The sequence below is a fragment of the Pogona vitticeps genome, chromosome 1 (assembly GCF_051106095.1).
Source record: "Pogona vitticeps strain Pit_001003342236 chromosome 1, PviZW2.1, whole genome shotgun sequence".
NCBI classification, from domain to species: domain Eukaryota; kingdom Metazoa; phylum Chordata; class Lepidosauria; order Squamata; family Agamidae; genus Pogona; species Pogona vitticeps.
This window is the reverse complement of record NC_135783.1, coordinates 126,515,025-126,530,265: the sequence shown is the minus strand read 5'-3', so window position 1 is coordinate 126,530,265 and position 15,241 is coordinate 126,515,025. Positions and strand designations below refer to the sequence as shown.

At 40.5% G+C, this 15,241-nt stretch overlaps 1 protein-coding gene across 2 annotated transcripts in view; it reads right to left on the bottom strand.

Annotated features, from left to right (window-relative positions):
• CSMD1 (CUB and Sushi multiple domains 1) overlaps window positions 1–15,241 on the bottom strand; it is a 1,337,717-nt gene that overhangs the window by 198,819 nt on the left and 1,123,657 nt on the right. For both annotated transcript variants that reach the window (XM_078386602.1, XM_020797818.3), the window contains 3 exons: window positions 11,756–11,947; window positions 5,154–5,292; window positions 2,473–2,660 (listed from right to left, as the gene is read on the bottom strand). In XM_078386602.1, coding sequence (XP_078242728.1) covers window positions 2,473–2,660; window positions 5,154–5,292; window positions 11,756–11,947 — 519 coding nt within the window. The remainder of the gene's footprint in view (window positions 1–2,472; window positions 2,661–5,153; window positions 5,293–11,755; window positions 11,948–15,241) is intronic.

The window sequence follows — 15,241 nt, the reverse complement described above, 5'->3', positions numbered from 1 at the left end:
ACATCTACTCCTGAGTATCATGTTATAAGAAAGAAGTACGACAAAAATAAATAAATAAATAAATCAGAGGTGGAAACCCAACCTCAGTACCTCAACAAATCTATTTCCACATCCAACTGTGACCTGAGGTACTGTGGTAGCCGTTCAAGCATGTACAAAACTAATGGCCCCATCAACCTGAGTTAAATGTTATAGGTTCTGTATAGAGTTAGCCTAAACATGCAAGAATGTATCTCTATGGTTGGAGAAATGAGATCCTCTGTTAGGATGTTCATCCTTCCTCTACCTAATAGGCTTCACATTAAAACCAGCATTCCTCACAAATATAATAGTATCATGGAATTTGTAGGCCATCTGGGGAAAAGTCCCAGATGGGGGAGGTCAATTTTAAAATAACAAAATAGCACTTCTGAAGCAACCAATGGCAAGTGTACAATTAGGGTGCAAAACAATGAAACCCTGTAAACCCCACTATTGATTGTGAAAATACCCATTTAAGTATAAGTTCGTATTGTTTATTCAGCAAGTTAATTCAGAAGGACCGTTTGTACCTCTTTGCAAAGCTAGTTCCTTTTTGCTTGCTCTGTGTGTGGTTTGCTTCACAATCAGAAAATACATTAGTTTTGTACAGATACATGTTATGCACACTGCAGAAATCTCAACTTTAAAAGGGGCTCTTTGCCTTGCTCTTGCACAGAAGGCAAGGAATCTCTCAGGAGTCAAAAATTTCTCAACATGCTATCTTGGTATGTGAAGGCAGCCCATTGTTTTCACAACAAGGAATTTTGCAAGATTATTTCACATCTCAGGTGAATAATGAAATAATGTAAATCCTACAGGTGCAAGAACTTGTAAAAAAGAGGAAGAATTTAGCATCTTTTGTTGCTTTACTTTGTGTTACTTGTAATTTGATACAAATATCCTTTGAGTTAGTTTTTTGGTTCAGTGTGTTCAAAAATTGATCTGGTTCTTTAATCACTGCTCTTACAGAGTTTCTTCATCCAGTATATATCCCCTGCTTTGGTTACACATTAGTTTGTTGCTATCCGGAATGGGCAACATCTGACCCTCCAGATGATTTTGACAGATGTCCACCAGCCCTAATTGGCATTGTTAGAAATGATGGCAGCCACAGGTCCACAATGGGGGATCAGCGTCCCCTCCATGGCTAATGTGTTATCTCTGGAAAGGCTGTATGTCTGTCCTCAGTGACTATATCCAAGTGAGTAAAATTCATTTTGTGCTATGCATGTAAAATGTAGTAATTTGCCTGAAAGAGTAATAGAATGAACAAATATTTTATGCCCGAAAGATCAGTAGCATATCCAGTGAAATCTATTGGCAGCAGGTAAAATTTGTAACTTCTGTAGGGTTTTGGGAAACACATCCTCCATCCAATCTATACATAATTTGGCTGTTATTTTTTTTAAATCATAATACAGTATGTTTTGAAAATGAAATATGCCACTAGAGTGGAAAATTTGCACAACAGACATTGAAAGGGCTGCCACAAAGCTTAACTGTACACAGCCAGTTCCCTTTTTGCCAAACAGCTTCAGAACTCAGCAATGCAGGGATTTTTTAAAAAATCATCTATGCGGCATTTATTACAGTGGGGTCTTGACTTGAGAACTTAATCCGTATTGGAAGGCGGTTCTCAAGTCAAAAAGTCTGTAAGTCAAGTCTCCATTGACCTACAGTGCATTGAAAACCGATTAATCCCGTAACAGGCCGTTTTTGTTCCATTTTGGTTTTTTTCTGGTCTGTAAGTCAAATCTCAGTCTGCAAGTCAAACCTAAATTTTGTGGCCAGAGACGTCTGTAACTCAAAAAGTCTGTAAGTCAAGCCGTCTGTAAGTCAAGGGTCCACTGTATTTATATTAAACACCTAAGATGGCTTGGGAGAAGGGCTAAAGTCTCCAGAATTCTGGTTTGGATAATTCCAGCAGACTTCTGGGCACTGTAGTCCAAAAATGATTCAAGTCTCCTCACCATCACTACCATTGAGGGGCCATGCCCAGAGTCAAGGAGTAGTCCAAAGCAATGACCTGTCCCTTCCAAAACAGTCTGACTCTCATGATGGGCCTAGAGAGCACAGAAAATAATCAGCAGCTTTCCTGGTATTAGGTGACAACAACACACACAAAATTGATACAGAAAATATAGTTGTGTTTCAATTTTTGTTAAATGCCTTTCCAATGATAACTTGCACAATTAAAGTGGTACAGGAGAGCTTGAGATGCACAGCTTATTCTCTTTCTGATGAGGTGGCAATTCTGAACCTGCTGCCTCAGTTGTTTGGCATCTATGAGACCAAATACAGTTGAACCATCTAATGAGCTGAACAAAATCATCTGTATATATTTATCACAAAATTATTCTTTTCACTATATGTCAGCTTAGAACCAGATGGGGAGGGGGAAAAAGCTTGCTTTTGCAATACATATTGTGATATATGCTGTATTCAATTTACCTTTATATTCAATGGCAAATCCTGACATACCAACAGAAGCATCACTACGAAATGCCAGAAACAAGCTATTACCACTGCTCTCTATTCTTTCAGGAGCTTGGGAGCCTTGAAAACTGCCAATTAGAGGGCTGTTGGAATCTCCTCCTTCATAAATGTGCAAAAAATCATAACTGGGTTCCATGCTGAAGCTGAAATAAAGATCCAAGAACATAAACTGTTTGCTGCTTTCTGAGGAAAAGAAGTTAATGACATAATATTCTGTTACCTAACACTTGTGATACACTCAAAAGGACTTTTTTTATCCCAAAATCCAAAACACCCACAGATTGTAAAGTTAGTTTATTATTCTGTAATTTATTTGCAAATGCTACACACATTCGTATTGTTCTGTTTTGATTTCAGCCTTTTCCCCTTCTTTAGTGAAGAGAAAGCAGAAATCCCTTTTGTTAGTGCAGAGAAACACCTGAGCAGTAAAGAGTATGGTGTCCAGATTTTATGTCTAGATAAAATACAGTTGGTGGGGCTAATACTTCAGCTTAATAGCATTCCTTCTGCATATTTAAAATGCATGCATATTCATCTGTATTTATTTGAGTACTTTCTGTTTTCTTATAAACATCTGGTTAGCACTGGAGGTGGTGTTTCTTCCTTTGTTCTAATTTTAGCTTTACCAAGGTAATTTTTTAAATTATTTTACAGTACAATCCTAGATTCATATAACTCGGAGTAAAACCCATGGAACTGAACAAGAATCATTTTCGAAAACACATATATAGTCAGATGTCCAGCTCCTTGTCTATGCCATAATTTGCTTTTTCATGTTCTCTTACATTTTGCACGACATTATCAAGTTAATATGCAAGAGGAGGAAGTAGATGTAAAACACCACAGAACAATATATTCCCTTACATTAAGAAGAAAAAACAACGGCCTGTTAAACCAAAATATTCAATGAAGTAGGGCACCTTCCCCATAAAGGTCCTGATGTGGGGCTACTTAAAGGAGGCATGGTGTACATTAATAATATTAGGAATAAAGGAGAGTGAGTGAGCAGAGCGGAAACCTCAATCCTCTTTTGTCTCATCCATGTAGGCACGAATAAGAATGAAGATTAAAATTATGAGAATTTCATTCTTCTCCTTGCCAGTGAGGATGGAAAGGAAATTCCTATCACTCTGCAGACATCTTGCTGTGAGAAACAATGCTTTGCACTAAAGACTCTCTCTCTCTCTTGCACAAAACTGTTTCAAACTGCAGTTCTAAGATTATAATGATTATAACTAGGCTCACTGCTGCTTTACTTGACAACTAACACACTAGATGGCTGTTTTGAACTTTTCTTAACCGTTAGCCAGTCCTTCTTAGCTTGCTGTATTTATGTGAATTTTTTATGCAAATAACAGACCTTGAAGGGAGAAAAAAAAAGAGCTCTTTCTCTCATTCTCAGCTGGAGGCAAAGAGTCTTGGCAGACTTTAAAATTACTGACAGAGGTGCTTCACTATGTTGAGATGGACTACATTGACAAGAAGGAGGAATTTAGCTTGATCCATTCACAGAAGAGATAATTTTTGTCTCTATCAGAACGCTAGAAATGAAGAGCCATGTTGACAAGCAGAAAATCCATGACAGAGACCAAAAGTGCTTTTGCTGATGGCTGCTACCTCAGACATACTATCCTCATTCAGCACTGAGGATATGTCTACCAGGACTTATTGGGGGGGTGGGGACAGTGTGAAGAAACCTTTTTGGCTTCCACACACCATTTTGGTGTGGGTCTTCTGGTTCACATTCTGTTTGCATTTCATGTAGGCTGGACATGGAAATAGACCCCAGAGCAGTGTGTGGGGGTCAGTGTCTAGTTACCAGGGTTAGCTGCATTTCTTAGCATTTCGAAATTGCACCCACTTTTAAATCTGGCATAAAAAAAGTATACAGTCCACAGAGTGCACCGCTGAACTGCATGCAGACTTTGCAAGATGTCTGCAAAATACACAGCTGCGTCCCACACATGGTTTTTCAAAGCTTAAATAACCTATTTTTTCTTATCACTGATTGCAGGTAAGAACTAAAAAAAAAAAGCTACAAGCACTGGATTAGACCATGAGCCAGCATGGCTACCCCCCCACCTTAAATTTAACATACAAGGAACCTGTGTTCAAAGCCAGAATGCCTCCGAGTCCCAGACCTTGAATGGAGAGGGGAACAGGGCAAGACAACAATGTCTGAATTCTGCAGGGAAATATATTTTGGGGGGGGGGGGCTATGTTAAAATACACAAGCTGAGCTTACATTCTCTTCCCCCAGTTTTGAACAAACCATAGCCGTCTAAAATTATTGTCGACTAAGCCGGAGCATAGGAAAAGGCAAAGGAACAGGTAGCCCTCTAGCATTCCAGCAATGTGGGCACTAGGAACTGGGGAAAGCTGCCTGGTGTTCAGAAACAGGATTCCATGGATTCATTGCTGGATACTTCAGGGCTTTTAAAAAGTTCTTATTTAGTTTCACATTATCGTGAAGCACTGATACAGAATGCATTGAATGCAGGCTGCAGGGCATAGCTAGGAAAAAAAAGTAATTACAAATGGTGCGAAGTGATAAATGATGTAATTTTTGAATGTGGCAACACTTTTTTTCTTTAAAAGCGCATTGTACAAGGAAGCCATGGTTCTAGAAATGGTACCTTTTGAATATCAAGGCAATGACAAAATCCGGGTTTACTTTTATTCTCCAGTCACATTCCTTCCCAGGAGGATATGGTTGTGGGTAGTTTGGTGATAAAATAACACCTGCTGGGCCTGTAAGATTTCCGCCACATGCCGCTGTTACGAAACACATAAGATGGAAAAGTAAAAGTAATCATTTGTCATGCTGAATACTGACAATTGCTACATTAATTTAGGATCAATGGTTTTTACATCTACACATAAATCTGTAGTACCTTCTTTGCAGTTAACACACGTTAATTATCCCAGGAACAATAAAATCTATACCTATAAAGGAATATTTGTAGTTCTTCTCTCTCTCTCTCTCTCTCTCTCTCTCTCTCTCTCTCTCTCTCTCTCTCTCTGTGTGTGTGTGTGTGTACACAGATATTCATCCTCCAGTGCTTAAGCTGCCTTAGGCTTAGTTTTCATGTGAAGAACACACATGTAGAATCCTGAATGAGTAGCATTGTCTGTAGCACTCCAGAGTACAAATGGAGAATTCCACTTCAAATCCTACACAGTATAAAAACATTTCCTGCCCAAAGGAAAGCGCACCACCACAGAGGTATAAAATCAGAGCTCTGGTACTGGTGAAGGAGGAGCAAAATGAGACATAGGGAATTCAAATGTATTTTTAAAGTGTGATAGGTATTTTTAATCCTACACACTTTCACTCTTTAAACCAAATGTGAATGTTCAAACCTCCCTAGAAAATGACTTCCATAATGTACATGCTATGGAGCGCAGGTGGAGGAAGTCCTGCTGGGAATCCAATCGAACACGACTTAGAGCCCATTATCGGGCCTATTTCGTGGCAATACGGCTGGTGAAATGGCAATATTTCTCCAGCCGCATTGCTTCCTCAGAATGTCGTCCAGCAGAGCTGTTTCGGGTGGTCCGGGATCTTCTTCAACCGGGAAATCTGGTAGAGGTCCCGGACTGCTCATCAGCTCGCTGTGACGAGTTTGCTATTCATTTTGAGGAAAAAATCGCTCAGATTCGCAGTGGGCTGGACTCCACTGTTACTGCAAAATCGGAAGATGTGTCCAGTGTGCCGTGCTTAGGTCAAACTTTAATGGATGAGTTTCAATTGTTGAGACCCGAGGATGTGGACAAGGTGCTTGGATCTGTCCGTTCTACCACCGCGCTGCTCGACCCTTGCCCATCTTGGCTAATTGGAAGTTCTGCCAGGGGAGTTCGCACCTGGGTCCAGGAGGCCGTGAATGACTCTTTGAGAGAGGGAGTGGTCCCTACCGCCTTGAAAGAGGCAGCAATTCGACCACTCCTTAAAAAGCCTAACCTGGACCCAAGGCTGGTGGTTAACTACCGACCAGTGGCGAACCTCCCTTATTTGGGCAAGGTGTTGGAGCGGGTTGTGGGTGGGCAACTCCAGGTGCTGCTGGATGAAACGGATTTTCTGGATCCATTTCAATCAGATTTCAGGCCGGGTTTTGGTACAGAGACTGCCTTGGTCGCCCTGTATGATGACCTTTGTCGGGAGAGAGATGGGGGGTGTGACCCTGTTGATGCTCCTGGACCTCTCAGCGGCTTTCGACACCATCGGCCATGGTGTCCTTCTGGATAGGCTGGCTGGGTTAGGAGTTGGAGGCACTGTTTTACAGTGGTTCCTCTCCTTCCTAGCTGACCGTGTCCAGAGGGTGGTGCTGGGGGGCAGTTGCTCTGCCCCATGGCATTTATGTCATGGGGTTCCTCAGGGCTCGATACTGTCCCCCATGCTGTTTAACATCTACATGAAACCGCTGGGAGAGGTCATCAGGAGGTTTGGGCTGAGGAGTCAGCAATATGCTGATGACACTCAGCTCTACCTCTCGTTTTCCACCAATCCAGGTGAGGCGGTTTCTGTGCTGAACTTGTGTCTGGACCTGATAATGGACTGGATGAGGGTTAATAAATTGAAACTCAATCCAGACAAGATGGAAGTGCTGTTAGTAGGTGCTTCGCCGGACAGGTTGGAGGGCCATTTCCCTGCCCTGAATGGGGTTACACTCCCCCTAAGGGACAGGGTCCGCAGCCTGGGGGTGCTCCTGGACCCCAGTCTAACTTTGGAAGCCCAGGTGGACTCGGTGGCCAGTGGCACCTTCCTTCAGCTGCGGAAATTATACCAGCTACGGCCCTACCTGGACGAGCGGAGTCTCATGACAGTTACACACGCACTGGTAACATCTCATATAGATTATTGCAATGCGCTCTACGTGGGGCTGCCTTTGAAGATGGTCCGGCGACTGCAACTGGTCCAGAATCGAGGTGCGCGGCTGGTGAGTGGTGGAGCCGCTAGAGATCACATCAAGCCGATTCTGTTCAATTTACATTGGTTACCAGTTGCTGCCCGGGCCCAATTCAAAGTGCTTGTTTTGACATATAAAGCCCTAAATGGCTTGGGCCCTGGATACTTGAAGGACCGCCTCCTTCCATATGAGCCTACCCGGCAGTTAAGATCTAGCCAGGGGGCCCTTTTGAAAGTGCCATCCCTCAAAGAGGTAAGAGGGATGGCTTGTAGACAAAGGGCCTTCTCGGCAGCTGCCCCCAGACTATGGAACGCCCTCCCAACTGAAATTCATCTGGCGCCGACGTTGATGACATTTCGGTGCCAGGTCAAAACCTTCCTGTTCCAGAAGGCTTTTAATTGAAATAACAACTGTGGGTCCTGATGATGGCAATTTTAATTGTATTTTAATTGTATTTTAATTGTATTTTAATCATTTTATTGTATTGAATTTTAATTATTGTAAGCCGCCCAGAGACCTCTGGGTAGAGTGGGCAGCATATAAAATAAATAAATAAATAAATAAATAAATAAATAAATAAATAAATAAATAAATAAATAAATAAATAAAATCAGTGTTGTGTATGTAATAAATATCCTGTAGATCCACAATTTTCTGTAAGGCCTCTTGAGAATTTCCTAATAATATATCAGGGTTATATCCAACAAATTCCTTCAGGAATGTAGAGATTCTGTATAAATAATCATTCATGATCCAGAATTGTCCTTCATCTTCTTCCTATCTGTCTTTGCACAAGAAAGAAAGCAAATAATGCATTTTCTCTTGTCTGCAATCAATGTTCTCTGATCCAAATATCCAGCTACTAAGAGGGAAACAATCACACAATTCCTTGTCAGCAGGCAGGCAGCTAAATCTGCAACAATGCACTTAAAATTAGAGGGCTTGTTAACAATGATATAGAACTATAATTCTAATTGAAATAACAATAGTAATCAATCCAGACTTGTTATTTTTTAAAAAAAAAATAGTTTAAGCTATAACAGAGCTCCTACACAGATTCTACTCTAGTGAAAACAACATAGCTCCTACTTAGTTTATACTCTGGTGAAGACTCACAATATTTTCACATCTTCTGATGACTTAGTCTGAGATAAAAACACATGTCAAGGATGCCATAAATGGAGATGCAGCAAATACATTATTGTCAATAGCACATTCAGAGAATGCTAACGAAAAATAGCTATTAAATACCAACCATTTGCAGCCTGTAAGAGCTTATTTGTGAGAATTTCAAACAATGGCCAAAAGCCTCTTGTGATAGCTAAGCAAAATGGCAAAATTTCTGTAGGCAAACTGACCCAAGTTAGGAAACTGCCATAGATATTATCAATTGTACACAGACTCAAACAACTCAGTTTGCAACTGACAATGTCTACAGTGATTTCTTAACATGGAGCAATTTGCCTCCAAAAGCCACACCACTCCTGCTACACCATTGTAACCAGGTAAAAGGTTTTGGGCTGTTGTGCTTTGTCATGTCTTTATAGAATGGCTGAAGTTTTGAGTTGGTGCATAAAAGAAAGTAGATTTCAAACTGCAAAACCCATAAAGGGTTGCACATGCTACTTCACAATAATGCTTCCATAAATCAACATCTGTATTAAATACAAAACCAAATGAAAACATGCAGCAAGAAAAACAAAACGGTTAAAACTGTTCTTAGTTGTTAAACATCCAGCGCTTGCATAACGGCAAAACTAGATGTGATGGATCATTGCTCTCACTGGCTCCAGTGGATGCTTCCCTCAAACACAAATAATAGTGTCTGAGAGAAAATATTTGTCAGGACAATGGCCGGAAGAAAAAGAGTTAAAGCTCCTTTCTCTACCTCCCTGAAATATGCAGGATGCTCTGGCTTCCCCAAGCTCTTATACAGTTTGCTAAATAATGCATATTAATTACCTTACTGCAATTAAAGTTACAGCTAATTCGGACTTAAGTTTTGTTTGTTCCCTTGCACCACTGGCAAGCCTGTCCCATATGTGAACTTCTGTTGCCAAAAGAACAGTTCACATTCTTGTGAAAATTTACCAGACAGATACTCCTGGTGTAAACAACTCATGGGTTTCTAGTCGTGTCAATGCATATTTATTGTTTAAAAAGTCCAAGCTTTTTAATGGCAATAGGCCTTCCCTGATGAAGATGATGCAGGATATTGCTATCAACAGCTTGGACTTTTTTAAAAAACAATAAATATGTATTGATACGACTGGAAACCCATGAGTTGTTTACCCAAAGTGTCTGTCATGAAAGACTGAGATCTCTAGCTTCTCCTGGGTTTTACTGATTTTCCTCAGATGATACAGTCTTGCTGCTCTGTATGACAGCCACCTTTTCCCAAGCCTGCAACAGAAATGTGAACATCGTCTACTGTAATTCAAGGTAAAGGTAAAGGTAAAGGTTCCCCTTGACAATTTTTGTCCAGTCGTGTTCGACTCTAGGGGGCGGTGCTCATCCCCGTTCCCAAGCCATAGAGCCAGCGTTTGTCCGAAGACAATCTTCCGTGGTCACATGGCCAGTGCAACTTAGACACGGAACGCTTTTACCTTCCCACTGAGGTGGTCCCTATTTATCTACAGTGGGGTCTCTACTTAAGAACGTCTCTACTTAAGAACAATCCAACTTAAGAACAGCTCCATTTGCTAAATTTTGCTTCTACTTGAGAACAGAAATCCAAGATAAGAACAGGGAAAAAAAACCCTTTCCTGCTCTTTTTTTAACCTTAGGTCATCTTAGGTTAAAAAAAAATTCTCCCCCTAGTACTTATTAACCAGCTTTGCATTAGTTCCTATGGGAACTAATGCTTCAATGTACGAACGCACCTCTACATAACAAAAAAACAGCCAGAACGGATTAATTGGTTTTCAGTCCATTCCTATGGGAAATTTTGCTTCAATTTAAGAACGTTTCAACTTAAGAACACCATTCCAAAACGGATTAAGTTCTGAAGTAGAGGTTCCACTGTAGTTTCTATGGACGGAAAAGAGTAGATACGGATTAAATGGTTTTCAATGCATTCCTATGGGAAATGCAGATTCAACATAAGAACTTTTCAACTTGAGAACCACCTTCCAATACGGATTAAGTTCTTAAGTAGAGACCCCACTGTACTCACATTTGCATGCTTTCAAACGGCTAGGTTGGCGGGAGCTGGGACAAGTGACGGGAGCTCACTCCGTCGCGTGGATTCGATCTTACAACTGCTTGGTCTTCTAACCCTGCAGCACAGGCTTCTGCGGTTTAGCCCACAGCGCCACCATGTCCTCTGTAGTTCAAATGTTATGCCAAAAGTGGCCCAGCACAAACCTTATCTTCTCAGACTGAACAAGATATTGCAATACCAAGCAAAGTCTTAGTTTCTAGACTATCACATAGTGCAGGTGTTTCTGTTAATAGTGTGTAAAGACTACTGCCTTAAGCACAATGGTGACGACTGCATTGCATCCCCGTAAACGAAGTAAGAATTGTTTTTCCTACCCACCCCTCAAAAAATCCCTAAAACAAAAACATCCAAGATCTTCCCATTTATATTAAGACCATTTTAAAAACAGTTTTATAGTCTAGTTGAAATAAAATATTGTTTAAATTTGTGTAACATTACACATACAAAAATATATGTCTATCTGGTTGTTGTTTTTTTAAAACATTGGCGTGTATTTCAACCAGGCATCACTTCAGAAAAGGTCATCCTTTTGCATAAAGGAGAAGAAAGACTGCTTCTTTTTAAATGGCACTTATTTATTAGCACGATTTTCATAAATATATTTGTGAACCTGCTGCCCAATTAATTGGGGACATTTTTGAAGTCAATTTATTTTAAAAAAGAATTAATGTAATTGATCAAACATTGCAGCTCTTGTTTCTACTACACTTAAAAAGACTGAAGTATTATTGGGATCTGTCAACAGATGACATTTTCTCACTTCCTTTTGCTTATGATATTGATGCATAAACAGTGATGCATAATTGCAAATTAAATGAAGTGTACTTAAAGCACAAGAGCATATTTTGCCAGTAGATACATCTAGGATAGACCTGGTTTTGGTGAACTAGACAAAAACAACCTTGATATTAAGATTATTTAAGGTAAAACCCACAATTTTTAGGACTTCTCAGTACAGACACCCAGGACGTGCACACAAATGCGAAGCAGCAATGTCTGATGTATCAAAGCAGCATTATCCTTCCAAAATGATGCACGCCAATAGCAGCAGAACGTAATGCATCTTAGTTTAAAACCAGGGAGCTGCCCATCATTTGAGGCTCAATACCTATGCATGTAGGTGCATCGGGCTGCCAAAAGAACCGATTATTGAGCTGTACGCAAGTAATTTTATCCTGTCCTTGGAGCTGATACCCAGGGTCACACTGGAAGGTTATGGTATCTCCGGGTTCTCTGCTGTCTCCGTATCTGCTGCCATTCTGTGGGGTGCCAGGATCATTGCAGGTTGATGCCACCGATGCTGCAAATAAGAAAAGAAAGTGAAGAAAATTTAAAAACAGATGCTGAATGTTGAAAACCTTTATCTGTCATTGCAAATGTTGGAACAGGTGTATTTCTTTTAGGTATATCATTTGAGTATGTGTTAGGAAAGGGGTTTATATGGTTGTTTCTTTAGGAAATTGTCCCCGTGATACATCATGTTCAAACTGATTTCCCTCCAATTTTCTTTAAATGTGGGGAGAGATGGCATTCTAAAAATATTATAGCTTGCATTTGGTATTCAAGCTAATCTACCGAGCAAACTAAAATTTTATTTCAGTTTCTTTTCTACTTCAGCTGTCAAGCCTCCACATTTAGGCAGTTGTTGAAAGAAGCAGGGCAAATATAACAATGCAGTTAACATTCTTTGATTCCCTGAGAGGTTTGAGTAGAAATAGATCAGTTTGTCAGTTTTGCTTTCTATCATGCTTGAATTTTTTTAAAAAAACACACACACATACTCAAGTTCTTTTCATTCCATTTATAAGTTTGACAGTTTCTAGAAGTTCTTATCTTATCAAAAATAGAGTGAATGTGTTTTTCCTCCCCCTCCTTTGTCCCCCATATCCCCCATTACCCCTTGTATCCCTTACCTTATCCCAAATTATTATTTTTTTTAAAAAACTGACTGCAGCCTAAGAAAACAGGATAGGATATCACCCACCAAGTTATTATTTTTGTCATGTGGCATAGACTAGGAAGGAGGCAATCCTTGAAAATACAATATACAGCTTACTTCAAGAGAGTGAAATCCAGCTACTTAGTAGTAATCTAGGAATCTAAAATCTAGAAAATCACTGCATTCCATTGTTAGGAATACCCTCTCCTCTCCACTACTCTGCAGCCCACTCTATTCATAAGGATCCCCTAAATCTTGAAGAATGCTTTGGGGGGACATTAAGGGCTACCCAGAGCCCTTTTGGTGCCCATCTGTCCAGACTCAACCACAAAGTTAACAAGGGTTTAGAAATCTTCCACTCACTCCTTTCCTTGCACAGCTAATCCAGAGTCAAACATAATGCACAAGTATGCAAATAACAAATGTTCACCACTCTCTTCTGATCTCCTCTGCCTTTTCACATCTCACTCACACCTCTGTTCTATTACTTGCTTGCTGCTCATGTCCTTCAAACCTCTCTTCTTCTCATCTCTGCTGTCTTGCTGTTACACTTAACAATGTAAACACACTAACATTGCTGGTCACATTGATGAAGACATGAGCTTTGGAACTGAGCACATACAGTATATCACAGAAGTGAGTACACCTCCTCACATTTCATAAATATTTTAGTGTATCTTTTCATGTGACAACACTGAAGAAATGATGCTTGGCTACAATGTAAAGCAGTGAGTATACAGCTTGTATAACAGTGTAAATGTGCTCTCCCCTCAAAATAATGCAACACACAGCCATTAATGTCTAAACTGCTGGCAATAAAAGTGAGTACACCCCCTAAGCGAAAATGTCCAAATTGGGCACAAAGTGTCAATATTTTGTGTGTTCACCATTATTTTCCAGCACTGCCTTAACCCTCTTGGGCATAGAGTTCACCAGAGCTTCACAGGTTGCCACCGGAGTCCTCTTTCACTCCTCCATGACGACATCACAGAGCTGGTGGATGTTAGAGACCTTGCAGACCTCCACCTTCCATTTCAGGATGCCCCACAGATGCTCAATAGGGTTTAGGTCTGGAAACATGCTTGGCCAGTCCATCACCTTTAACCCCAGCTTCTTCAACAAGGCAGTGGTCGTTTTGGACGTGTGTTTGGGGTTTTTATCATGTTGAAATACTGCCCTGCATCCCAGTCTCCAAAGGGAGGGGATCATGACTCTCCCACCACCATGCTTGACTGTAGGCATGACACGCTTGTCTTTGTACTCCTCACCTGGTTGCCGCCACACACGCTTGACACCATCTGAACCAAATAAATTGATCCTGGTCTCATCGGACCACAGGACATGGTTCCAGAAATCCATGTCCTTAGCCTGCTTGTCTGCAGCAAACCGTATGCGGGCTTTCTTGTGCACCATCTTTAGAAGAAGCTTTTTTCTGGGATAACAGCCCTGGAGACCAATTTGATGCAGTGTGTGGTGTATGGTCTGAGCACTGACAAGCTGATCCCCCACCATTTCAACCCTTGCAGCAATGCTGGCAGCACTCATATGTCTATTTCCCAAAGGCAACCTCTGGATATGATGCTGAGCACTGGTACTCAACTTCTTTGGTTGACCATGGCGAGGCCTGTTCTGAGTGGAACCTGTCCTGTTAAACTGCTGTATGGTCTTGGCCAAAGTAATGCAGCTCAGTTTCAGGGTTTTGGCAGTCTTCTTATAGCCTAGGCCATCTTGATGTAGAGCAACAATTCGCTTTTTCAGATCCTCGGATAGTTCATTACCATGAGGTGCCATGTGGAACTTCCAGTGACCAGTCTGAGAGAGTGAGAGTGATAACACTTGCTCTTCCTTCACACCTGAGACCTGCTTTAGAATGTAAACCTGGCCTAAGTACTGTAGTAAGAACCTAGACACTTCACAGTTCATTATGAACTAATTTTAACAATTCAACTGCAGGTTCCCTTAACTAAGAAATTGTATATGAAGGAACTAATGAAATGTGGACAAGAAGGGTATGAAAGCAAGTCTATTTGCAATCTGAGCATAAATAACAATGGCATAAAAGTTTTCTTTCCAGCCTTCACAAATCAGTGGGTACCACCAATTTCAAAATATGTAGTTTATTGGTGATACCACATTAATGCCACTCTGAGCGACTCGCTAAATGTCACTAATTTTATTTTGACAAACATATTCCTCTGACATAATTATTATGTCCCAATGTTACTGCAATGGTACTTGCAGTATTCAGCCATTACAATAAATCTTCAGATGAAGCATTCAGATGTTAACCCCCAGGTTGCTGTCAGATCCCTTTGTGACCTTGCCAAGATACGGAGGCTTGATCCATTTTGCCTTTTGCCAAAGCACAATTATTATGGTGTAATCACATATTTTAAAGAATACCATTGTTAGCAGTTATCACTGTCAGATATTTTTTCACTGAATTGTGCAGCTCATTAAAAAGCATTCAGAGTTTCTTATGGAATTTTTCATATAATTTCTGTTCATCAGCCCTCACACCATGGTACAATTTCTAACTATTTAGCATTACAATGTACAAATGGTAAGTGCTGAGAGCAAAGATTTATAAGGAACACTACTGCTTTCAACTGAAGAATAAAGTATATATTTTGGAACAGGGGATTTTTTTTGATA